Here is a 25863-nt window from a genome sequence, read left to right on the forward strand (position 1 = left end):
CAGATGCCGTCGACCAATCATTTCATTTCGAACAAAAGCAGTGGGAAATTTTGTATTTTGTGTACGCGTTGTACAGGGTAACTAGTTTAATTTTGTATTTTAATCAACATATTTCCCAAAATGAGCTACAAACGTATTATTTGGAATGTACAAGAAGGCTTAAAGGAATAAAAGGGGGGTATCAGACTATTATAGGGATTTAAATCGCAAATACTGGAGAGCCAGGTCAAACCAACTAGCTAGCAAGCTAACAGACTCCAGTATAAGGAACTAATTGTCTCGAGGTGGTTTTATTGTCAAAAGCTTTTAGACTGCATTTCATTGTTTTTCCTTTAATTGTAATTAAACATGTAATGTTGAGAGTACGTATTATTAATGTAGTTTCATCTCTGTCTTAAAGTGCTGTTTTTTTTTTTTTTTTTTTGTAGACTAGTAGTTGTCATGATTATAAGCGTGTGTGTGTGTGTGTGTGTGTCATTTATAGACCTACATTACAAGGTGCTACACGAAAATAGGAGGACGTGTTTTTGAATATGGACTTATGTAATCGGATTTGTTTCTAGTATTATTTATTTTTTATTATTTTCTTGGTTTTTAGATCTCCACAAAAATGATGGACGCCTTATCAGTAGTCACACAGCTGCGGGACTTGGCATCAGAACCACAGAATCGGGAGGCGATTGTTCAAGACCAGGGCTGCCTTCCAGGACTAGTGCTGTTTCTAGACCACAAAGACCCCAAAGTGCTTTTTGCCACTCTCCAGGTACAATCCAGATTCTACAACTGCCTCGTCAATGCACACAGCTTTTAGAAAAAATAGTTATACACTGGCGGCCAAAAGTTTGGAATATTGTACAGATTTTGCTGTTTCGGAAGGAAATTGGTACTTTAATTCACCAAAGTGGCATTCAACTGATCACAAAGTATAATCAGGACATTATCATTATCAGGACTGATGTAAAAAAACAGCACCATCACTTTTTGAAAAAAGTCTTTTTTTTTTTTTTTTCTCCCCAATTTGGAATGCCCAATTCCCAATGTGCCCTAAGTCTTCTTGGTGGTGTAGTGATTCGTCTCAATCAGGGTGGCAGAGGACGAATCTCAGTTGCCTCTGCATCTGAGACCGTCAATCCGCGCATCTTATCACGTGACTTAACATGTTTGGTGGCTTCATACTGTTCTCTGCAGCATCCATGCACAGCTCACCACAGGCCCCACCAAGAGCAAGAACCACATTATAAGGACCAAGAGGAGATTAGCCCATGTGACTACCCTTCCTAGCAACCGGGCCAATTTGGTTGCTTAGGAGACCTGGCTGGAGTCACTCTGCACGCCCTGGATTCGAACTCAGGACTCCAGGGGTGGTAGTCAGTGTCTTTACTTGCTGAGCTACCCAGACCCCCGAAAAAAATTATTTTTGATCAAATCTAGACAGGCTCCATTTCCAGCAGCCATCACTCCAACACCTTATCCTTGAGTAATCATGCTAAATTGCTAATTTAGTACTAGAAAATCACTTGCCATTATATCAAACACAGTTTAAAGCTATTTGCTTCATTAAATGAAGCTTAACATTGTCTTTGTGTTTGTTTTTGAGTTGCCACAGTATGCAATAGACTGGCATGACTTAAGATCAATATTAGGTCAAAAATGGCAAAAAAGAAACAGCTTTCTCTAGAAACTCGTCAGTTTTTTTCGTCATTGTTTCGAGGAATGAAGGCTATACAATGCTTGAAATTGCCAAAAAAACTGAATATTTCATACAAAGGTGTACAATACAGTCTTCAAAGACAAAGGACAACTGGGTCTAACAAGGACAGAAAGAGATGTGGAAGGCCAGATGTACAACTAAACAAGAGGATAAGTACATCAGAGTCTCTAGTTTGAGAAATACACGCCTCACATGTCCTCAGCTGACAGCTTCATTGAATTCCACCCACTCAACACCAGTTTCATGTACAACAGTAAAGAGAAGACTCAGGGATGCAGGACTTATGGGAAGAATTGCAAAGAAAAAGACACTTTTGAAACTGAAAACAAAAAGAAAAGATTAGAGTGGGCAAAGAAACACAGACATTGGGCAACAGATAATTGGAAAAGAGTGTTATGGATCTTAACCCCATTGAGCTTTTGTGGGATCAGCTAGACTGTAAGGTGCGTGAGAAGTGCCCGACAAGACAGCCACATCTATGGCAAGTGCTACAGGAAGCGTGGGGTGAAATGTCACCTGAGTAACTGGACAAACTGACAGCTAGAATGCCAAGGACCTGCAAAGCTGTCATTGCTGCACGTGGAGGATTTTTTGATGAGAAATCTTTTGAAGTAGTTTAAGAAGTTCTGAACATTTTTATCAAATTGTAATAGTAATTTTTCATGTTATTAATGTCCTGACTATACATTGTGATCAGTTGAATGCCACTGGTGGTGAAAAGTAACAATTTCTTTCCATAAGAGCAAAATCTGTACATTATTCCAAACTTTTGGCCACCAGTGGATATCTAAAATGTTCGACCTACATTTCTAGAAGTATACTCACTTATAGGCTTAAAGGAATAGTTCACCCAAAAATTATAATTCTCTCATCATTTACTCACTCATTTACAGTCTCAAACTTCTACGGAAATCAAACAAAGATATTTTTATGGAGATATGAGATGTTTTTGTCCATGCAAAGCAATTCAGCGGGGTCCCATACTTTCAAACTCCATAAAGGTAAACCATATGACTTCTGAAGCAATATGATTGCTTATGGTTTTGGATGAGAAACAATCCAAAATGTAACTCCATTTTTTGCTATTAATCTCGACATCTGCCGTCTCCTTGATTTGAAGCGCGATTATACTTCCTCATGCTTTATGCATGTGCAGAGCATGTTTGTATGGATAACCTTTTATGCCCTTTTTGGAGCTTGAAATTGTTGGACAACATTGACTTGCATTGTATGGATATAAACATCATACTGTATCTCCATCAAAAAAAAATTGGTGTTCCGCGGAAAGTCATACAAATTTGACGAGTCATAAAGGCCCCTGCACACTTCATATGAAATCGAAGAATGAACAGGTGAGGCGTCATTTAGAACAAAATCCACCCAAAACTAATTTGTTTTTGAGTGCGTTTCGGTGGTTTGTAACAACTCGCCAGCTCGAAATTGCAGGAAAACTTCATACAAGCTGCTAAACACCTTCTTACTGCCACTGGTCCATGTCATCTGTAGGTGTGACCTATAGCTCCACTTTCTTTAAGGCCAATGACTCAATTCAGTCAGTTAAGATCAGTTGAGATGAACACAGCTTCGTGCAGAGTTATTAGCGAGCTGTTGCAAATTTCCCTATATCTGTACGATCGTTCGTGTAGAGACATTTTCCAAGAACGTATATATTAAGTCTATTTTTTTAAGTCTACAAAAGGAATCAAATCTACTCAAATATTCATAAGATATGCCTATCATCATGCTTTTGTCTGTATTCTACACATTTACACTCTTATACAGCCATTTTTGCAGTAGTATCAGTGTCATCATAAATGACAATAACAGACCATAATCTGCGCATATTGTGGCCATGTATAGCATGTTAGCACATTATTGCAATGAATGTAGTATGTAAACATGACAAATTACACATTATCTACTGCATATATGCAAAGTCATTCTAGCGATTCAGTCCACTGGCGGCCATCTTTGGAACGCTCTCGAGAGGCTATTTCCAGTCATGCCAGTGCAGCTCCTATCTACTTGAATGGTCAAGATTACAATCAAAGACGATATTTAAAATCAACAATCAAATCTGGTAATACTGGAAGCATAATCTTTTTTTTTTTTTTTACCTCATATTACGCTAAAAACTGCAATTTTCCTGGCTTGTATAGCTTACGTGCATTCCAAAGTTGATTGACAGGTGATGTCTGTATCTAAAAGGTGACTGGTTCTTTTAACTGTAAGGTGGGACCTCCTTTCCACGTCTGTTGACTGGTGGCCGCTTAAATCATCAAGTAATTAAAACCGCTTCTTTTACTGATCTCACGTGAATTCTACTGTCATATTAGTTGATGTTTTACATGTGGTCTTGAGGGTCCTCGTATTTAAATGTACCTCTGAACGCAGTGGGATGGCTGGTGTCTGAATGTTTGCAAACAGTATGATGTTTCAAACTCCTTTTTGGCTTTGAGCAAAGAACTAAGAAGCACTTCATCATTAGTGTACCGGGGCCTTAAGGGTGAACTATTCCTTCAAATGTACTATTTTTTTCCTCAGACTCTGCGGTACCTGGCTGAATTGCCCCAAAATATCAACACCATGAAAAATGAGCTTGGAATGATTGTGAGCCTGGAGACGCTCATGGAGAGGTGTGTGGCAATAGTTGTTGCTATGTTGCTAAATTGACAGACTTCTCATTGAACGTTTTGTTTATATTTATGAAGAAGTGTTTTTGAAAGCTAAAAGTCTAATATAAGAGCTTTTGTTGCCTTTTGTGCTTTGTTTAATTGGACCAAATGAAGGTGATCCTAGATCTAACCTTTGCACTTAATTTTTTTAAATCCCTTGAAGGACTGGTATGACAACAGATATTACAGACCTTGCTAAAGAGGTGTATGATGTGTTGAATGCTCGAACACAGAGACAGGCTTGTCAGACTCCTGAGCAACAGAGGAGGAAGAACAAACCTCAATTCTTCATCAACAGCACCAACAAGAAAGCAAAATCAGTTACTCTGCACATACAAGGCTTAAATGGGGCAGTATGTACCATGTGAAACTTTCACATAGGCATTATTTTGTTCCTACCAGGATCTATTAACCTTTTTACTGTAAGTGCACATTTTTCTCATATATAAGCAGATAAATCACATTTGTTATTGTGTTGACAGGATCAGAGAGGTGTGTGTGAAGAGGCACTTTTGAAGGTGAAAGGTGTGATCAGCTTCACATTTCAGATGGCTATGAAGAGATGCACTGTTCGCATCCGTGCAGACCTGCCCACTGAGGTACATACAGCCTCTGTTTATTTTTCTTTCTGTAAGGAGAGAGTTGAGTTTAATAAAAGGACAAAAACTTAGTTCTTAATACATGGAGGAAAAATTACTAAACAATTCTCTCTCTTATACAGAGTCTGGCCACTGCCATTGCTGCCACAAAAGTGCTTTCAGTCCAGCAGGTAGTGAAAAATGAAAGTGGAGAGGAGGTGGGTTTGGCTGTTTCTCTTGGTTTTAAGCATGTATATAAATGTGTCTCGGTGAGAATGATAATCTCTGATTCTATGTTTATACAGTTCTTCAACAGACTAAATAAAAATAAAAAAAAGAATACAATTTACGTGTGTGTGCTTTGTGTACCGATTAGGTCAGTCATCCATTATTTGATTTTTTTTATCTGTACCATTGTTACAGGTTCTCATCCCACTTTGCACCTCTGGTACAAAGGTAGAAGAGAATTCCCACCTGCCAGATTACCTGCCAGAGGAAGAGAGTCCTGAGAAAGAACTGGACCGTGCCGTGTCCCGTACTGGTGCCAAACAGGACACCAGTGGAAGCTGGCTGAACACAGCAGCCAGTTTCCTCACTAAAACCTTCTACTGGTAAAGCTTGGGTTTTCCAAAATGATGACAGCAGGCCCTTCCTGCCTGGTCCTCAAAGCAATGTTCAACAAGGCTAAAAGAGCAACTTGGATCACTATCAGAGCTTAAAGCTCTAAGTTCAATGCACTTGACAAAAATGTGCTTTTTACAAGCCACTGAAGGGGTCATTCAGTTCAATTGATAATAACCTGTCACGCAAAATATGTTTCTACATGATGCATGAGATCCCAACTGTACGAAAGCTGTTCATGTTGAACTCATGTTGTACATTTTATATATGTTCACCAAAACTAGACTTTCCTTTCCTCCCTCTCAATGATCAGAACTGTTCCTGTCTGTCTATGTGTTAAGTTTTTTCTGTGTTTCCACCTGATTTGTTGTAAATATTGCCATTTTGATGTATTTTTAGGTGGAAGGTTTAGCTCTTTAGTCACATCTCAAGAAAATGAAACAATTGAAGAACAAAATGCACATTTGATGCTAATTTTCTGAAAATAAAGGTTAGGAAGGAAGAAGCTTTATTGGTTGCGATGACTCGTATTTTTATTTTTTTAATTTAGTTTTTACTATATACCTGATTTATGTATTAAGATAAAATATGGCTAAAATAAATGGTGATTTTTGCATATATATTTTTTTTTTATATGCTGCATGACCATTATGATATAATTATGATTATTATATAATGTGATGCCCATACCAAATAACTATTTATAATAAATCAATATACAATCATTATTTTTTTCCATAATATAAGGTTTATTGCTACATGTGAACATTATTCAACTTAAGAGACTTAACAGGATAAAAGTTTGAAGAAAAAAAAAAGACAATTTTTTATTTTTATTTTTATTTTTTAATTAAATGGCAGATATGGAAACAGCATGCAACTCTAGATTTTAAAGTATTAAGAATTTATTAAACATACATTATAAAATGAATGTCAATTTAATGGTTAACGCTTTATGATCAGGTTAAATTAATTAACATTAGTTATTGCATGAAGTATTTTGTAGCAACAATTATTTTTCACAGCATTGGTTAATGTTAATTTAGCAAAATACTAAAATTAACTGTTTATTCATGCTAGTTCATATTGCATGAACTAATATTAAAGGGTTAGTTCACCCAAAAATAAAAATCATTCACTCACCATCATACCATCCCAAATGTGTATGATTTTGTCTTCAGCAGAACACAAATGAAGATTTTTGATGAATATTGATGGGTCAAAAAGGACATAAAGGCAGCATAAAAGTAATCCATAAGACTCCAGTGGTTAAATCCATATCTTCAGAAGAAATATGATAGGTGTGGGTGAGAAACAGATGAAGATTTAAGTCCTTTTTTCTGTAAATCTTTCACTTCCAAATTCTGGCGTGGAAGTGACTTTCACATTCAGCTACATAGTGGTTGGGGCTGGTAAAAGGTGAAGACTTTTAGTAAACAAATTACTTAAATACTGATCTGTTTCTCACCCACACCTATCATAGCGCTTCGGAAGATATGGATTTAACCACTGAAGTGGTTATCTATCTAATTGAGAGCATGAAATTATATTACCATGGATATGTAATGCTAGAATATAAGTATATCATAAATATAAGAACATATATGCTAGAATATAGGTACATAATAAATACAAGAATACATCATTACCAAAAATGATAACATCAAATAACAGTGGTTTTAAAAAATCATAAATCCAAATATGTCATATAATTGACCAACAAGAATAAGCAGTCTCTGAAGTCACAAGCCACCATTGATGAGTGGTTGAGTATGTCAAGCAATCTGAATTTTGTGCCGTGGTATCCACAGATCTGTTATTCAATACAAGCTGAAAACACAAGGGACAAGATGTATTAACAAAATCAACATCACCAATGAAGATGAAATGTTCAAGTTTTTGAGTATTTTGTGAGACACACTGTATTAGGCCAAATAAATGTAGAAGTTCAGTACCAGTGTTTAGTCACTGTAAACACCAACCCAGGTATGTCTACTTACTTCATTTTCTCTAGTTTACAGTCTGGATTGTCAAGTAGGACAGATAGGGGTCTCACAGCTGAGTCTGTCAGATTGTTTTCATTCAGGTCCATCTCTCTTAAAAGTGAGTGCTTAGACATAAGTGCTGAGGCTAAAATTGTGCAACCTTCCCCTGTGACACCACAATTAGACAGCCTATAAAGAAAAATATTTGTTACATATAGGGTTGCAACGGTATGAGATTTTCACAGTATGATAACCGTCTCAGAAAATATCACGGTATGACGGTATACGGTATTACACAATTATTATTATCAGTTACAATGACCCTTAAAGGAATGAAAACAGATTTTTTTTTTTGATTTTTTTGTTTTTATTTTTTGGATTGAGTAAACACTTTATTATAATTTAAACTTGAAACCATTTTTATTTAATTTTTTATGGTATGTATAAAAAAAAGTCTCCCTTTTGAAAATAAATAAAATAAATAGAATAAATAAGAAAGCTAACAGAATTATAATAATAAACCGAATTATAAACATGATAATAAAATAGCATGTAACTATAACATGTTATAACTAAAGCATGCTAGTGTACATGTTAGCATAGCATGTTAAATTAACTACTAAATGAAAAATAACATCAGCTGTGTGAGCTTTTAAAGTAATGTCCTATGATTATTAATAATTAACGTATACTGTAGGTATAGACTGCTCCTGTCTGCACCTTTAACATTGGTTCTCAAGTGGCGACCCACTATAGTAAAAAAACGTAACCTGTATTTAATGTATCCTGGTCGCATTTTCTCTTGTTGCATTTTGTTCATGGTTTTCAAGGACATGCATCAAGTGACATTATTTTTGTTGTTGACGTCAACAACAAAAGTGACTGGAAGTTTTCTCTCCGCCCTTTTAAAATTTGAAGAGCATATTTACTTATATGAGCCCATTTTTATCCCGTTTGTTTCTTAATTTCAAACATAATTCAAACAGGACATACATATTACACAGGAGGAAAGGCTCCTCATTACCATGGTTAGTTCAGTGTGGCTAGTCTTAAATAATAGTATTAATAATAATAAATTATAGTATTTATGAATAAATAAGTACTAGCTGAAACACATCTTGAAACTTTAACTACAAATGCCACTGTTGATATAGAATGAGGTCTAATAGATTCTACCTTTAGATTATTTCATATGAAACTATAACATTTTGTCCAAATATAACAGTTACCTTTACTCATGTAAAATCGTGAAACAATTTTGTAAAGGTGATGATGTGTAATGAAAAAAAAACATTTGCAAATAGCATAGTGTTGCTCTTTTCCTCCTTAGTGCTGTTTGGCATGTCAGGGCTGCCTAATGTTTGAGATGTTCGACTTGACTTTCTCCGTAAATCTTTAAACTAGAAAAGTCTCACTAGAACTGAAATTGGTCAATTCTATCACATCAGTTTTGAGGTCTGCACTCCGCAATATCGAGATGAGAAGCCTTTAGCTGATTACAAGATTAGCATTAAATCTGCCTCGGCAGTCCTAAATAGGCTATCACTTGGGCAGACGCCGAAATATCTTCAATGGGAGAACAATGATATTGTTCTTTCCCTGCTGTCCGTGACCCAGTCCGAATAGACCTGCGACTCACCAGTTGAGAAACACTGCTTTAACTCACACACACACTCAATTATGTCAGACCCCCTCTCCTCGCTTCTCTCTGACATTTTCTCCACTGCATGTGTGTGTGTGGGGCAAGTTGACGAGTCTGACAGGCAGTCGAGGAGGAAAGGAGATGCGCACGCGCAGGTGAAATTCTCCGTCCAGTTGCATTGTTTTTCTCAATACCGTAGATAAGCAAATGTACATGGTACAAAAACCGTTAATTTTCATACCATGGTATACCGTGAATACCGTGAAACCGGTATACCGCTGCAACCCTAGTTACATACCATATTATAGATTAATTTATGAAACCCTCTCTGTTTTTCAGGAAATGTCTTTTAACCCCTTAACTGGCACCATCCTAGATTTTCTGCTTTTTTGCATTTTTTAATGTTTATTGGACTATATTACCTTCAAATCCAACTTTAATATGACAAACCTTATATCGTTTGAAAGCTACAAGTCTCTAGCTTCGTAATATGGCCACTATCTTGCAATCTGAATTATGTCATTACAGTAATGCATTAAAATATTAAAAGAGTGGATTTTAAAACATGTGACGTTTTGCATTACTTTTATATCTTCTGGTTTTGATCTGATCTGATGATGGCAGGCAATTCCAGCATACAATCTATTTTAAGTGTCCACGATTGAAAATAGACTTGGCCATTTTATCCAAAACAGTGAAAATTTAGGGAAAAAACAACTGATCATCCTTTGCTTTCGTCATCACGAAATATATAATGTCTATTATCAATAAAATATTGATTATAAAGCTTATTTTATCAATCAGCACCAGGGTCTCTGCTATTCTGGTGAAACTTCCACGTTGTTTGAGACCACCCATGAGTCTCTCTGTGATTCCATGGCCTCTCCAAAATGCGCATTGGCTGTTTCAGTGAAAGGATCCAGCCAATGGATCACTAGTCATGATTTGATTGACAGGTCATGTAGCCATTGGTATGACGTTTCTGTGGTTACAGGGGTTGGCCTTGTTTATTCCAAAACAGTGATGTCACCCTAGTGTTCCTTTGGAGAGAAAACCCAAGGCCACCATTATGGCTCTGCGCTTTCTGCTGTTTCTGATGACCGATCAGAGCCGAAATGTAACCTTTTGCTGCTTCTTTCGATGGGTAAAAACACTATCATTTGGATAGATTTGAGTGCTTTGGAATAAGTTCCACACCGTTTGGATGAAGAACAAATGCTAAACCTCCTGGAGCACATATTCGGTGCTGGGACTGAGAGCAGCTATAGACTAAAGCTACATCCATGTGAATGAATGGGCTCATTGAATCATTTATGGTTCAATTTTGAGGTATAAAAAAAACTATTATAATTTTATGGCAGAAAAATATTATATGTTGTTAGAAATGTGAATAGTTACTGGCTTCCACTGCTAACAACACTTACATTGTAACCATGAATTGCAAAAGTAATTATAATACTTATAATCTGTAATGAATCTTTATAATGTTTTGCAATAATATAGTGTGTCATAGGTGGTTTGAGTGGTGTTTCTGAAATTAGTTTTTCTGAAATTTTCTGAAATTGGGTTTGTTCATTCTTACAACAGTGGAGCTTTAATGTCATCTTGTGCCCACTTCTGGAACTGCGCCTAGTCAATATGTGATATACAATTGTGCTCAAAAGTTTGCATACCCTGGCAGAAATTGTGAAATTTTGAAACAACCACACCATCTTTTTCCAGAGCAGCCTGTATTTCTCCTGAGGTTACCTGTGGGTTTTTCTTTGTATCCTGAACAATTCTTCTGGCAGTTGTGGCTGAAATCTTTCTTGATCTACCTGACCTTGTCTTGGTATCAAGAGATCCCCGAATTTTCCACTTCTTAATAAGTGATTGAACAGTACTGACTGGCATTTTCAAGGCTTTGGATATCTTTTTATATCCTTTTCCATCTTTATAAAGTTCCATTACCTTGTTACGCAGGTCTTTTGACAGTTCTTTTCTGCTCTCCATGGCTCAGTATCTAGCCTGCTCAGTGCATCCACGTGAGAGCTAACAAACTCATTGACTATTTATACACAGACACTAATTGCAATTTAAAAAGCCACAGGTGTGGGAAATTAACCTTTAATTGCCATTTAAACCTGTGTGTGTCACCTTGTGTGTCTGTAACAAGGCCAAATCATTCAAGGGTATGTAAACCTTTGATCAGGGCCATTTGGGTGATTTCTGTTATCCTTATGATTTAAAAAGGACCCAAACAACTATGTGATAATAAATGGCTTCATATGATCACTATCCTTAAATAAAAGACAGTTTTTTTGCATGATTAGTCATATTTTCAAAATCAATGCAAAAATTTCACAATTTCTGCCAGGGTATGCATACTTTTGAGCACAACTCTATATGCCATTTTATAACTTGTTTACTTCAAATTTTGGGATACAACTTGGTTTGACATATGGCTTTAATATTCTATAATGTTTTTGGTTGCCACATATATTTTTAATAAATATTTTTTAAAGGAAGAAAAAGTTTAGTGCGTTGCATTTTCATTGCAATAAACCTAAACTTCAATAACTTAAATCACTTTAAATAACCAAAACTAGGTCTGTAGACCCAAGCGTTCAGGAATTACAGGCATTTAAATCTGAGTATGTAATTTTCTGGTAAATGCTAAGGAGGGGTGCCAATTAAGGAGTTTGACCTTGAAGTTTAAAGTAGCTGCATTTTTTAAGGAAAATCACAATAAACAGTAAAACAGTGCAGTCCTTGGCAGGCTTCATGTCTGTGAAAGCAACCTTGAACATTTTAGAGATATTACCTCAAAGTCTCCAACTGACAGTGTGGATTTTCTAATCCGGCACAGAGGATTTTCACTCCCAGATCTTGCAGTTTGTTTACCCCCAGGTCCAGTTCTCTCAGACTTGAGGATTTTTCTTCAAGAATTGAAGCCAGTGAATCACAACAGTCCATAGTTAAGGCACACTGACTCAAACTAAGAAAACATGATGTTTAAATAAAGGCCATTTACATTTCATGAACATAGAGTATTTGATATGTTAGAACATATTATTATTATTATTATTTTTAATTTACAGAACCTACTCCAATTTCCTGATCTTGTTGCTGTTGTTCCTCAGCACAGGAGAGAGGAGCATCACCCCTGTGTCTGTGAGGTCATTATTACTCAGGTCCAGCTCTCTCAGATAAGAGGGGTTTGAGTTTAGAGCAGCTGCGAGGACAGCACAGCCATCCTTTGTGATGCCACTTTCCCCTAAACTATTGTGTGACAAATGAGTGAAAAAATAAGTTTTATTTAATAAAAAGATTTTTTAAAATACACTCAAGCTTTTAAAGGTATCATATCATACATTTGATATCTTTTACCCCTGAAGCCACTTCTAATGTTAGCAAAATGTTATGGTATTTATTTCTGTATTTCTTTATTTTTTGGCAATATTTTCCACCTTTTCTCTGGCTTATTCTGGCCATTTATTATGTTGCTGTGCTTTTAAAAGATGTAGGACCAAAGCTGCCTAAATTATGAATTAATTAAAACAAATTAATAAATATATTTGTAAAGAAATATAAAAAGAAAAATTTGACCAAATAAACTGTAAAAAAAAAAGTTTACAAAGAAATTAGTATTTATACTTATATTTCCTTACAGTATGTATTATTGTATTTATTTATTTCCACAATTATTTTATGCATTTATTTTTTTTTACATATTTATTTACGCATTTTATACATTTATTGTATTTATTTATTTCCACATTTTATGCATTATTTGTTAAAAAAAAAAAAAAAAAAAAAAGACTGTATGTTAATGAGGGGGCGTGTCTTTCTACTTCAGTCATGGTAATCGAGCTCCGAGTGCTAGCATAGGTATGGTCGAACAAAACTTTGTAAAGCTTTGAGGCTTTCTTCCGGGATGTGCTGAAAAATTATCCAAAGCACTTAATTTATTTTTAATTTAGGCAGCATATGGCCTCAATATTAAGACTTCTGTGTAAGCGCCCTTTTCACATGTAAAATGAAAAACATCCCTTGCTCTGCTCACACACAGGTTGCAGAGTGTTTATTTGTATACTAATCTAAAGGAGATTAGACAGTAACTGTTTTTAAGTTTTGTAGCCAACAACAAAGCACTTTAAATTAGAAGTCTCTAATGACATCAAAGTTCAAGTTCTTCTACTCACTGTAGTGTCTCCAGCCTACAGCTGGAATTCTCCAACACTTCAGAGAGTCTTGTTATACCAGAGTCTTTTATGTGGTTCTGTCTCAGGTCCAGTTCTCTCAGTGGATCAGGGTTGGAAACAAGAGCCAATGCCAAATCAGCCACACCTTCCTCTGTGATCTCACACAATGCCAACCTGAAAAGGCAGGATGTAATGTATAAAATCACAATATATGAGAGCATCTGACTTTGTTCAGGATCAAGATGGAGATTTTAAACTCTTACCTTAAAATTGCTAGTTTACAATGTGGGCTTCCAAGCCCATATTGAGAGCATTTTTATGCCTTTGTCATGTATTGTATTGCCGCTCAGGTCTAGAGCTTTCAGAGTAGAGAAGCTGGACCTCAGGGCTGAAGCCAAAGCCTCACAGGATTTATCAGTGAGCAAACCATAACTTAGCCTGAGGACAGAAAAATACCAGACAAAACCCATGTGGTAAAATGTAATATTTATAAACAAGTATGAATCTATATTTTCTGAATGTCACAATTCTACCAAATAAAAAGCAAAAAGATACCAAATGGTTTCAAGCTTGGAGAGTGGATCCTCTAAAATAGCCGAAAGCTTCTCCACTCCATTATCTCCTGGGTTATTCCAGTGCAGGTCAAGCTCTCTCAAGTGAGATGGGTTGGACTGCAGAGCTGATGCAATTGCAAAGCTGCCTGCAGGTGTGACTCTGCAGTCCTTGAGTCTATGAATAATGCAATAGCAAATGATCATGAAACTAAAACAAATGCTAAATTTGGATTTGTTGTTCTGTTTTTTTGGACTGCCGTAAGTTCGTTAAATTTGCCTTGCCTCAAATGATCTGAGGTGGTTTGTGGACTTTTATTCATGGCACTACCTACCTCAATTTTTCAAGCATACAGTGCTGATTTCTCAGGTAATTAGCCAAGATACTTATTCCTGCTTCTCTCAAACTGTTTTCACTCAGGTCCAATACCCTAAGGTTTGGAAGGTTTGGAAGAAGTCCCGATTCCAGAACAGAGCAGCCCTGCGTTGTGATTCTGCAGTACGAGAGCCTGAGGAAAGGGTAACATAGTTTTCCAGCATGTACAACCAAAGTGAACCAAAATAGTGAGCAAGAGCATTACCTCAGTTCCTCTAATTTACACTGAGTGTTTTTCATTCCAGCTGACAGAAGCTCCACTCCTTTGTCCCCAATGGAGTTATTGCACAGATCTAGCACTCGTACATTTGAAGAGCTGGAGCTGACAGTGGAGGCAAGAGCTCTACAGCATCTCATAGAGAGTCCGCAATTATCCAATCTGGAATAAAATGGTAACACTTTACAATAAGGATGGATGTTTAAATAACCATTAGTTAACACAGTTTTTAACATGAATTAACAATGAGCAATACCTGTTCAGCATCTATTTATCTTGGTTAAAGGAATATTCCGGGTTCAATACAAGTTTAGTCGGCAGCATTTGCGGCATAATGTTGTTTATGACAGACAAAAAAAGTTTTTTTTGACTCAAACCCCCACCCCCACCCCCTTAAGTAGTAACCTACATGTTAACATGATTTTTGTGTGATAAAATCGCTTACTAACCATATGGTTATATCCAATATACGAAATATCGCCAGTAACCCCTGTAAGCAATTTTATCACATTAAAATCATGTTAACAAGAATCTCCTAAGGCCCAAGTGTGACTGCTGTGTGCATTTTCCAATTCCCTTTTTGATTTGTAACTAGTAGCACCTAATAAATAAGGCAAAAAAAATAAATAAAAAAAAATCTAGAGTAAAACGTTTTCCTAAAAATTGATGTCCACATATATGGACAGCAGGACTATGTTGTGCTATAGAAAGTCAGATTATTTCATCAAATTATTTATTTTGTTTCCAGGAGTGTTGGTTATTCATGTTTTTGAGACGTTACAGACATTACAGCTGATTTTCTAAATAGCTGAATAAATAATTCTTATTCAAAGTAATGGCCAGCATCATCCAATCACAGCCAACCATGTTAAAATAAAATTTAGCATTATGAAATCCTGAATCTATGTACTGATTACAATTGTCCTATGTCTGCCAAACATGCTGAGTGGTCCAAACATCATCTGCAGCCTGAAACTGAACTTTTGATCGAATTTTAGGAGTGAATTGCACTTAGCTGCAGAAAGCTATAGGATGCTCCTTTGCTCCCCATTTAGTGAATGACTTAACCTCCAGTGTTCTGTCTGGCTGCACTGGTCTCAGAACAGTTTGAAATGCACCTTATTTTCATTCAAACTCCATGTAAAGCCTCTGAAAGCAACATTTTTCAGCTTTTTTTGGATTCTCAATGTGAAAATGCACTATAAATATAGGGTACAACGGGGCTAAAGACTCCCTGGCTAATAGGCTCCTTTGATTTTATTTTCTCCCAAAACACTAAATAGCAACAAAAAACTACCACAGGACTTTTCTAAACACCTGTTTGTCACTATAAACTGCAAACATTTTCCTGTTCCATGAGATCATTGTGTGCGATGTCTAAAGGTTGATTTTGAAGCAATTTCATCTACTATTTAAATTTTTTTTTTTTTTTAATATTGCACATTTATGTAGCTAATGAATATCCTGGATATTACCACATTTAATTTGGACAAAATGCTTTTTTGTCATTTTCACTTTTGCTCAAGGTGATTAAATCAAAGGTTTTTCAATAACTGTCCAATTAGTGAAAGGATAGTATTTGGGGTAAAAAGCCCCCTGTTGCAGGGGCTAAAGGCCCCTATTTAAAAAAAAAAAAATTCTCCCCAATTTGGAATGCCCAATTCCCAATGCGCTCTAAGTCCTCGTGGTGGCGTAGTGACTCGCCTCAATCCGGGTGGCGGAGGACGAATCTCAGTTGCCTCCGAGTCTGAGACCATCAATCTGCGTATCTTATCACGTGACATAAGGCATGTGGAGGCTTCACGCTATTCTCCGCAGCATCCACGCACAACTCACCACGCACCCCACCGAGAGCGAGAACCACATTATAGCAGCCACGAGGAGGTTACCCTATGTGACTCTACTCACCCTAGCAACCGGGCCAATTTGGTTGCTTAGGAGACCTGGCTGGAGTCACTCAGCATGCCCTGGATTTGAACTTGCGACTCCAGGGGTGGTAGTCAGGGTCAATACTCGCTGAGCTACCCCAGGCCCCTGCTAAAGGCCCCTATTAAACACACTGTTTTTTTTAAGTGGGGCAAATAGATGTGTTATGAAGAATATTTAAAGTGGGCTCACATTGACTGATCCAATCACATTGGAGATTCATTTGTTTATATATTACACAAAGGTGTAATGTCTGAAATGAACAAGAAATTATGCAAATTTTCTGAAGTGGTTATTTTGAATAAGTATTATCTCCATTTGTAACTCAAAAAAGCATCTTGCTCTCTTAAAAGTATTTGTCCAAGTTGACAAATTGTGCCTGTGATGAGGAGGAAGGCATGGCCAGGCCGTGAGGGTGCATGACCGGCGCTGAATCAGATGATCAGTTGGAGAGTGAGATAAAGTTCAAGAGAGAGAGAGAGACACACGCGGCTGCACTGCATGTATGTGTGTTTGTTTATGTTTGTTTTATATTGAGTTTGACATTAAACCTTACGTTTACTGTTCAGCCAGTTCCCACCTCCTTGCCCATCCTTTATCTGTTACAGTGGTGCGAAACCCGGGAGGGAGGAAGGATGCACTGTCGCGGAGTCCTCGCCGCTGCCATCCGCCAAGGGAGCAACCGTGGCCATCTGCCTGGGGACGGAGGGGTTGCTGCCGGCCGCTGAGAAGGGGAGGAGTGGTTCTGTCTGCCAGGGGTCAGAGGGCTCGCTGCCATCCGCCAGGGGAGAAGCGAGCTGTCGTCTGCCAGAGGGCGAAGGAGCGGATGAGGACCGGGTGACAGTGTGTCCAGGAACCGGCAAGCAAGTTTTCTCTCTCTCTCTGTGTGTGTCTCCCGCTCATCCTTTCCCTCTCCCCACGCCTCCCCTCGTCTCTCCCCCAGGCTCCCAGGAGGCGGGGTGGAGCACCGGCTGACAGAACGGCTGGAAGGGCAGCGTCTCCCATCCAGAGATGGGGGGGGTGGGGGGTGTAAGTCAGTAAGCCAGTCCGGTGGCGCCCTGGTCTGAATTGGGTGGGGGAGGAGTGTGACGAATCAGATGATAAGCATCAGACCGAGATAAAGGGGGGCCGGAGACGCCAGTTTGAGAGAGAGACAGAGACGCACGTGGCCGCGCTGCATGTGTGTGTTTGTTTATGTTTGTTTCATGTTGAGTTTGACATTAAACCTTACGTTTACTGTTCAGCGTGTTCCCTCTTCCTCCTTGCCTGTCCTTTATCTGTTACAGTGCCCTATAACTATTTCCCCATTATCTGCACTATATCAATATAAGCCCCCTCGCCACCTTTAAAAAAAAAAAAATATTCAAAACAACTTTCTATTGTTATTTCTTTTCACACAAATTATGTTGTTCCTTCAATATTCAATAAAAAGTAATGTATTTCTTTTTTTTTCTTTTTTTTTATCCCCTTTTCTCCCCAATTTGGAATGCCCAATTCCCACTACTTAGTAGGTCCTCGTGGTGGCGCGGTTACTCACCTCAATCCTAGTGGCGGAGGACAAGTCTCAGTTGCCTCCGCTTCTGAGACAGTCAATCCACACATCTTATCATGTGGCTGCTGTGCATGACACCGCAGAGACTCCCATCATGTGGAGGCTCATGCTACTCTCCGCGATCCACGCACAGTTTACCACACACACCCATTGAGTGCGAGAACCACTAATCGTGACCACGAGGAGGTTACCCCCATGTGACTCTACCCTCCCTAGCAACCGGGCCAATTTGCTTGCTTAGGAGACCTGGCTGGAGTCACTCAGCACACCCTGAATTCGAACTCATGACTCCAGGGTCAATACTCGCTGAGCTACCCAGGCCCCCAAGAAATGTATTTCTTGAATCTTGATACATTTTGTGTCCAGAAAAAAACTAATTTTCCTTAAGGTGTGCCTTTAACCCCATTGTACCCTATAAGAATGCATTTACTAATGAAAAGAACCGTATTGTAAAGTGATGACAAAATACAATATTAAAAAAATTATATTAAAATGAAGCGAAATGCCCCACAGATGTGTTAATGTTGAAAGTTATTCAAAATAACTAACATATTTTTCCAACTTCTGAGGGAATAAGGCCCCAATTTCCATATATGTGGCATCATGTTCATTAGTGGAAAAATTATGAACTTTTTAAAACTGCATATCAAACGAAACAAGAGATGCTGCTCTTTACAACCAAACAAGTTTCAATGAAGAAAACTTAAAGAGGTTTCTTACCAGAGGCACTTTTGTTTGCTCTGTGCCCGTAAAAGCGCTTCACCGAAACATCAACATCATTCTGTTGTGTCACGTGACTCGGTGCGTCAGAAGTTTAACACTTTAATGACAGTGTAGAGTGTTGTGAACAGTTTTTAATCGGTTTGTAGAGCCGAAGAGGGCGGGGCCAGGCTGGAATGAGACACACCCGGTCCCCAATCAGCCTGTTGGGGCGACGAGGGATAAAGGCGGCCGGGGACGACAGTTCGAGAGAGAGAGAATTGCAGGCAGCTGTACTGTGTGGTTTTGGTTGTGTGTTTAAGTTGTTTATTAAATTATTATTTATATTATTAAGCCGGTTCTCGCCTCCTCCTTTCCACTCAACCCCCTTACACGGTTTAAATTAATTTAAATTATCCGTTGCATATAGCGAAGCCAAAATACGTGATTCATTCACACATATGGACATGGGGTTGCAGGAGGACAATGTTGTTTACGTCTTGTGGCTATCCTTATATATTTGATTGTTAATAGACTGGCACTACATTCACCATTGTAAGTGCCTTACTGTAATAAAATGTTTTGCTTAAACAAGGAAAGAGTCGAAATTATTTTCTGTGGTAATCAAAGTTATGCTACAAATGTTTTCAATTTAGCTTGACTTTAGTTGAACCCGGAGCCTGAGGCGGACTGGGAAGAGAAATCGGCCCTGGATTTTACATAGAAACTGGCCCAAAAGTTGTTGAGTGGGAGGGGGGTGTCGCTGGTCCCAAAATTGTGTGTGTGTGTGTGGGGGGGGGGGGCGCCATTAATGTAGCAGGCCGTTTCAGCTTATCAACGCACGTTCGGCTCCGTTTCGCGGCTTCTCCCTATGGCCAGTCTGCCCCTGCCCGAAGCATTCCTTTAATGATAATTTCTGCATTTTCAAATACATTTGTAACATTAAAAAGGTACTTTAACATTAGTTAATGGGTTATGAATTAACATGGCCTAAAAATGAGCAATAGTATGTTTATAAATGAGCACCAATCAAGATTAATAATGCTGTAAAAATGATTGTTTATTGTTAGTTCATGATACCTAATGCAAACCATATTGTAAAGTTTATGTTTGCACAATAATGGGCAAGAACACACTCCACAAATATGACTTTGCTTAAGTTACTAGTAGAACTTTTTATAGTTACATTTGAAAAAAATAACTACCCTTGTGATGCACAGCATAAACTAGAGTGGAAAGAACCAGAATAAGCTGAAAAACAGTTAACATTTGAATAAAACTCACAGAGCAGATTCTGAAGCTTTCACCACAGGCAGCAATCTGGTAAGGCCTTCATCTGATCTGATGAACTTCTTTAGGTCAAACACATCCAGCTTCTCCTCTGATGTCAATAACACAAAGACTAGGGCAGACCACTGGGCAGGGGCGAGTTTACAAAAATGCCCTGAATTCAGGAAGCGTTGGACCTCTTTAACCAAAGAGAGTTCATTCAGTTCATTTAGACAGTAGAACAGATTGATGGACTTTTCCGCTGAGGAGGTCTCCTCGATCATCTTCTTGATATATTCAACTGTTTCCTCTATGCTCTGAGAGGCTCTGCTACCAGCTTGAGATAGTAAGCCTTGCAGAAGGCTCTGATTGGACTCCAACGAAACACCCAGAAGAAAACGGAGGAAAAGGTCCAGGTGTCCATTCTCTCTCTGTAGGGCCTTGTCAATGGCACTCTTGTGCAATTCAAACAAGGTGGTCTCATTAAGGTCTGTTACGTCATGTTGTTCCTGATTAAGAACGTTGCAGTGGTTGATCTTAAACATGAAATACACATACATGGCTGCCAAAAACTCCTGAATGCTTAAATGGACGAAGCAGTAGACTTTTTTCTGGGTCAGTGCAGACTCCTCTCTAAAGATTTGGGAGCAAACTCCAGAATAGACTACAGCTTCCTGTACATCAATGGCACAAGCCATCAGATCTTCCTCGTAGAATATCAGATTGCCATTTTCCAGCTGTTGGAAGGCGAGTTTACCTAGCTTCAAAATCATATCTTCATCCAGTGGACCTGGCTTATAATCTTTAGAGTATCTCATGTCTTTAGCTCTAGTTTGGTTGAGAAGGAAGTGTGTGTACATTTGAGTGAGCGTCTTGGGGATTTCTCCATCCTCTGCTTCATTGAACATTCTCTCTAGCACGGTAACTGACAGCCAACAGAAAACTGGTATGTGGCACATTATGTACAGACTTCTTGAAGACTTCAAATGTGTGATGATTTGGCCAGAGAGGCGTTTATCATTGATTCTCTTGTTGAGGTACTCCTCCTTCTGAGGGTCATTAAACCCTCGAACTTCAGTCACCAGGTCAATATATTCGGAAGGGATCTGATAGGCTGCTGCTGGTCGAGATGTTATCCAGAGGAGAGCACCAGGAAGCAGGGTCTTATTGATGAGATTTGTTAGCAGAACGTCAACAGAGGTTGGCACGGTTGGGTTGCACAGTTTTTCATTATTCTGGAAATTCAAAGGGAAGCGGCATTCATCTAGACCATCAAAAATAAAGAGGACGTTTTGATGGCCATCTTCAAAGCCTGCTTCCATTTTAAAGTGCTGAAGAAGTTCGACCAAGCTAAACTGTTTCCCTTTCATCAGGTTCAGCTCTCGAAATGGAAGAGGGTAAATAGACTCAATGTCTTGATTAGCTTTTCCCTCAGCCCAGTCCAGTATGAATTTCTGCACTGAGGCTGTTTTCCCAATTCCAGCAACTCCCTTTGTCAGCACACATTTGATGGTTTTGTTTTTATCATGTGAGCGTTTAAAAATGTCATTGCATTTAACTGGGATGTCAACTGTGGTTTGCCTCCTCAAAGCAGTCTCAATCTGTCTCACCTCATGCTCTTTGTTGACATTTTCGCTTTCCCCCTCAGTGATGTAAAGCTCTGTGAAGATGTCATTCAGTAATGTGGGATGTGTCTGGCTGGAAAAGTCATTGTGAAAGGATTGAAATTTTGTTTTCAGTCTTGATTTGTACTCCTGTTGACACTTCATATCTGAACTGGACTGGACTGGTGTGTCAAAAATGTTGTTTTTTTGATATCTTTAAAGAGACAGTGAAAAGTACATTTTTACTGACTAAACTCTCAAGCAGAGAACAACAATGGAAATGTCATGATGTTTTAATAAGCTTTGTGTTAGTATCTTACGGTCCCTCAGTGCCAAAGTCTTCAATGTTGAATGAAATTGGTTCAGTCATTGATGCTTCACTATTATTTGACAGATAATTTGGTTTGCTCTGCTTGCCGAACCATAAAAATGTATTAAGATATTTATGAGTTGCACAGCAAATAAACATATTCTCAAAGGGCTTTTAAAATCATGTTTTACTTTCAACATGAATTATTTAGACCTGATTTACTCATCTGAAAGTGGCCACTTCAAAATATTCCAGGCTGAATACTGTGGTAATACTGTGGTATTTTTTGCCCAAAAATGAAATTTCTCTCATCTTTTTGCCACCCTCATGACATCCCAGATATGTATGACTTTCTTTTTTTCTGGTGAACACAAATGAAGATTTTTAGAAAAATATTTCAGCTCTGTTGGTCCACTTAATGCAAGTGAATGGTGACCAGAACTTTGAAGGTCCAAGCATATAAAGGCAGCATTAAAGTAATCCATAATACTCGAGTTTAATCCATGTCTTCAGATGGGCTGTGCATGTTCAGACTTATATTATCAAAAATTATTCTTTTTGTTTTTCAACATACACAACCATTCAAACGTTTAGGGTCACTTACTCATTCTTTCTTTATTTTTTTATTATTATTATTCACATATTAGAATAATAGTAAAGTCATCACAACTATGGAATAATAGAAATGGAAATATGGGAATTATGTTGTGACTAAAAAAATCCAAAATAAATCAAAACTGTGTTATATTTGAGCATCTTCAAAGCAGTCACCCTTTGCCTAGAATTTGCAGACATGTACTCTTGACATTTTCTCAACCAACTTCTTGAGGTATCACCCTGGGATGCTTTTTAAACAGTATTGAAGGAGTTCCCATCTATGTTGGGCACTTAGTGGCTGCTTTTCTTAATTATTCGGTCCAAGTCATCCATTTCAAAAACTTTTTTTTTTTTTAAATAAAATTTTAGTTTTGTAATTAAATAAATTAATATACTGGCACAATTATATTTTTGTCTACAAAACTAATTTCAAACATTTAAGTGTACACCTTCAGATCAAAAGATTTTTAAGATCATGAGAAACATTTCAGGCAAGTGACCCCAAACTTTTGAACGGTAGTGTATATTAAAAATGCTATGAGCATTTAAATATATTAATGAGCAGATACATATGACTATACCTATGTACACTAATTCAATTGAATGACTTTGACACCATGTGATTTTGAGGCCTTTACATGGAAAATTCATCACCAGTCCTAACAAAAGCAGTATTGCATCAAACATCCGTCTTGAACTGCTTATAGCATGACCATGAGTAACAAGCATTACTAAGTTGTTATGGTGACTCATTCTCAAATCCCTTCTAAACTGATGATATATTCTCTGATGATATATAAACTGACACACCCAGTTTAAAATAAAGCATTTTTAACTTTGATTGTCAAATGTGTTATTGTCAGTTTAAAGCATTTTCAACAGACCAAATGACATAAGTCGTTTTAAGAAAACTGCATTAAATATCTAATCAAGCAACTTTTCACCTTTAACTTAAAGATGCACTACACCTTTTGTTTTTGTTTTCCTTTTATACACAACATTGATACTGATATTATTAATACAGGTTTTTGGACTGAGCAATAGAGATTAATAAATTGATTCTTCTAATACTAGAGACTATGAGAGAATGAATGAATGATAAACTGAACACAACCTGGTTAGATAAACACAGTCATCTATTTAGAAACTGAAACTGAAAGTAGGCAAGCATTAGAAATAAATAGCTTTGAGTAATTTCTTATCATTACTACAGCTACTGAAGTACAGTACGGAAAGTAAGTTAAGTTACTGTCTCAAAAATAAATATCTGTCAACTCTGAAGAAGACATCGATTGTGAATGCATAGTGTCCAATTATACCTCGTCATACAACCATTTTCAAACTCCAGCACCTTACTCCAGCTATTTAAGAAACTCTAACAACTTACAAGCAAGTCGAGTATAGATCCAAATCACCGCTTTCTTTCGCTTCAGTGATTTCACGCCTCAGTCAATGATCACGTGATCATGTTGGTCTCAAAAACATCTGCAAGTGACATACATATATATATATATATATAATTATTACTGCATTAAAATAATCGTTATCATAAAAGAATATCTTCTTTCTATCTTATACCAAGCATTTTGTCATGTCTCTGAGGCACTTCACTGAATTTGTACCTAGAAAATAATTAATCAAATGTACACCCTGACTTTTTTGTCAATAATGTAAACATTTATTTGTGTTCCTTTGCTGAGAATGACCTTTTACCAGAAAAATGCATTATTTATTTATTTATTTATTAAACCACGCGTCTTACTGAGGGTAAGACGCCTTTATGACGTCATGATCCAGTTTCCCTTTTCTTGTCATGCGCCAATAAAAAAAGGGTAAAAAAAATAATAATAAATTAATGTGTTTTCTTTATGATTTAAATTTACATGTGTTCATTTGGCAGACGCGTTTATCCAAAGCAACTTACAAAGAGGAATAATACAACATAAGCGATTCATCTTAAAGGTGCACTCAGTAACTTTTGTCTGTGTGTCATCTTGGACCTACAGTGACACCTAGCGGCGTGGATGCGGCATCATTCAAAATCAATAGATTTTAGTTACAGATGCCGTTGTAGAAATTCACTATACGCAGTCATCTATGATTAATTTAATACAAGAGTGAAAGTGTCCAATAACAAGAGGGTTACTGAGATTAACCCAGTAGTATTTGGCTGGTCATGCGTTTCTAACATGGCAGCCCCCATGTGTGGACCCTCTCCATGTAGAATAAAACTACTTTTATAAGGTTACTGATATGACTGGAGTAATCATTTTAATGTGAGTGCTCATGATTTTATACCTATGTTTCAAAATTACAATTAATTTCTTTAGGAGTAAAACTTTTTTAATGAGGAAAAAATTACTGAGTGCACCTTTAAGGAGACAGTAGTACAAATAATGCTGCATTACAAAGTTTTAATTGCATCAGAAAAATACTATCTACGACTGAATAGAGTGCAATAATAAACTTTATTTAATACTAATAACTATAATAATAATAACAATAATAATAATAATAATGAAATATATACAAATATTTAATGTATGGTATATTTACAGCTACTGTACAATTTATATTTGTACAGTATTATACCTCAGCATTACAGTAATTAGTAAATACTGTACACAACAATTGCAGTAGCCTGTTCTCAGGTTTTTACAGTAACAAGCTGGCAACAGTGTTGCAAGTATGTTACTGTAAAAAAATCTACATTAAGGTCTAACAGTGTTCAAAATTATATTTTAATCCATAAATATATATTGAATTAGTTAATTTCATGCATTCTATATGATCTTCTGTCCTACACCACACAAGGAACAGTGGCCATTTTGAGCCAAAATTTTTTTTTTTTAAAATATAAAAAAAAACACAACTCCATCACACATAACCCTGTCTCATTTCTTCACTGTCAGTCTGTGATGGGGTTGAATTATTCACTATTTATGAATATTGTAACAAAAATATGGAGTAGTCAATATATCACATTACAAATTCTATATATCTACTTGAATGAAACATGGGGTTTAAAATATGTGGGTGCAAGTAGCTTAGTACTCGGAGAACTGTGACAGGGTTGAGACCAACCAATAGAAGAGTGTTCAGAAAACCTGTCTGAAAACATTCCTAGTTTCATTTGAAACAAGTTGTGTATAAATTACACACTTCAGCTTTAATTAAAATATAATTTAAGGGTGTTTCTTCAACTTTGTCTACTTTCATATCCCAGGGGTTGATTTTTATTAAAACAAACATGTTTCACCTTTTTCCTTTTGTAATATGAAGGTCTCATCAAAACTGACTTTGGAAGTTTTTACTAGGCCTTCATCGTTTATTTTTGGTACCTTGTTGGAGCCTTGGTTTTGTTTT

General features: G+C 37.2%; 2 protein-coding genes across 3 annotated transcripts; one reads left to right on the forward strand and one right to left on the reverse strand.

Annotated features, from left to right (window-relative positions):
- The first annotated feature begins 31 nt into the window (after positions 1-31).
- Positions 32-6091, forward strand: LOC127418684 (armadillo repeat-containing protein 1-like). 2 transcript variants are annotated; one of them, XM_051659396.1, is made up of 7 exons: positions 32-77; positions 599-763; positions 4256-4347; positions 4550-4739; positions 4869-4985; positions 5108-5182; positions 5388-6091. In XM_051659396.1, exons 2-7 carry the CDS (start codon positions 611-613, stop codon positions 5577-5579), a joined length of 819 nt encoding a protein of 272 aa, XP_051515356.1. In that variant the 5' UTR covers positions 32-77; positions 599-610; the 3' UTR covers positions 5580-6091. The 2 variants fall into 2 exon arrangements, with proteins under 2 accessions (XP_051515356.1, XP_051515355.1); XM_051659395.1 differs by lacking the exon at positions 32-77 and adding an exon at positions 101-284.
- Positions 6092-6227: 136 nt separating this feature from the next.
- Positions 6228-23871, reverse strand: LOC127418661 (NACHT, LRR and PYD domains-containing protein 12-like). The gene is given in 12 exon segments (XM_051659337.1): positions 6228-7415; positions 7586-7759; positions 12016-12189; positions 12300-12473; positions 13397-13570; positions 13660-13700; positions 13702-13834; positions 13952-14125; positions 14283-14456; positions 14529-14702; positions 20002-21804; positions 23817-23871. Coding segments are annotated over 12 exon segments (3213 nt in total). The 5' UTR covers positions 23825-23871; the 3' UTR covers positions 6228-7405.
- Between the last annotated feature and the right edge of the window lie 1992 nt (positions 23872-25863).

The sequence above is a fragment of the Myxocyprinus asiaticus genome, chromosome 28 (assembly GCF_019703515.2).
Source record: "Myxocyprinus asiaticus isolate MX2 ecotype Aquarium Trade chromosome 28, UBuf_Myxa_2, whole genome shotgun sequence".
Taxonomy (NCBI): domain Eukaryota; kingdom Metazoa; phylum Chordata; class Actinopteri; order Cypriniformes; family Catostomidae; genus Myxocyprinus; species Myxocyprinus asiaticus.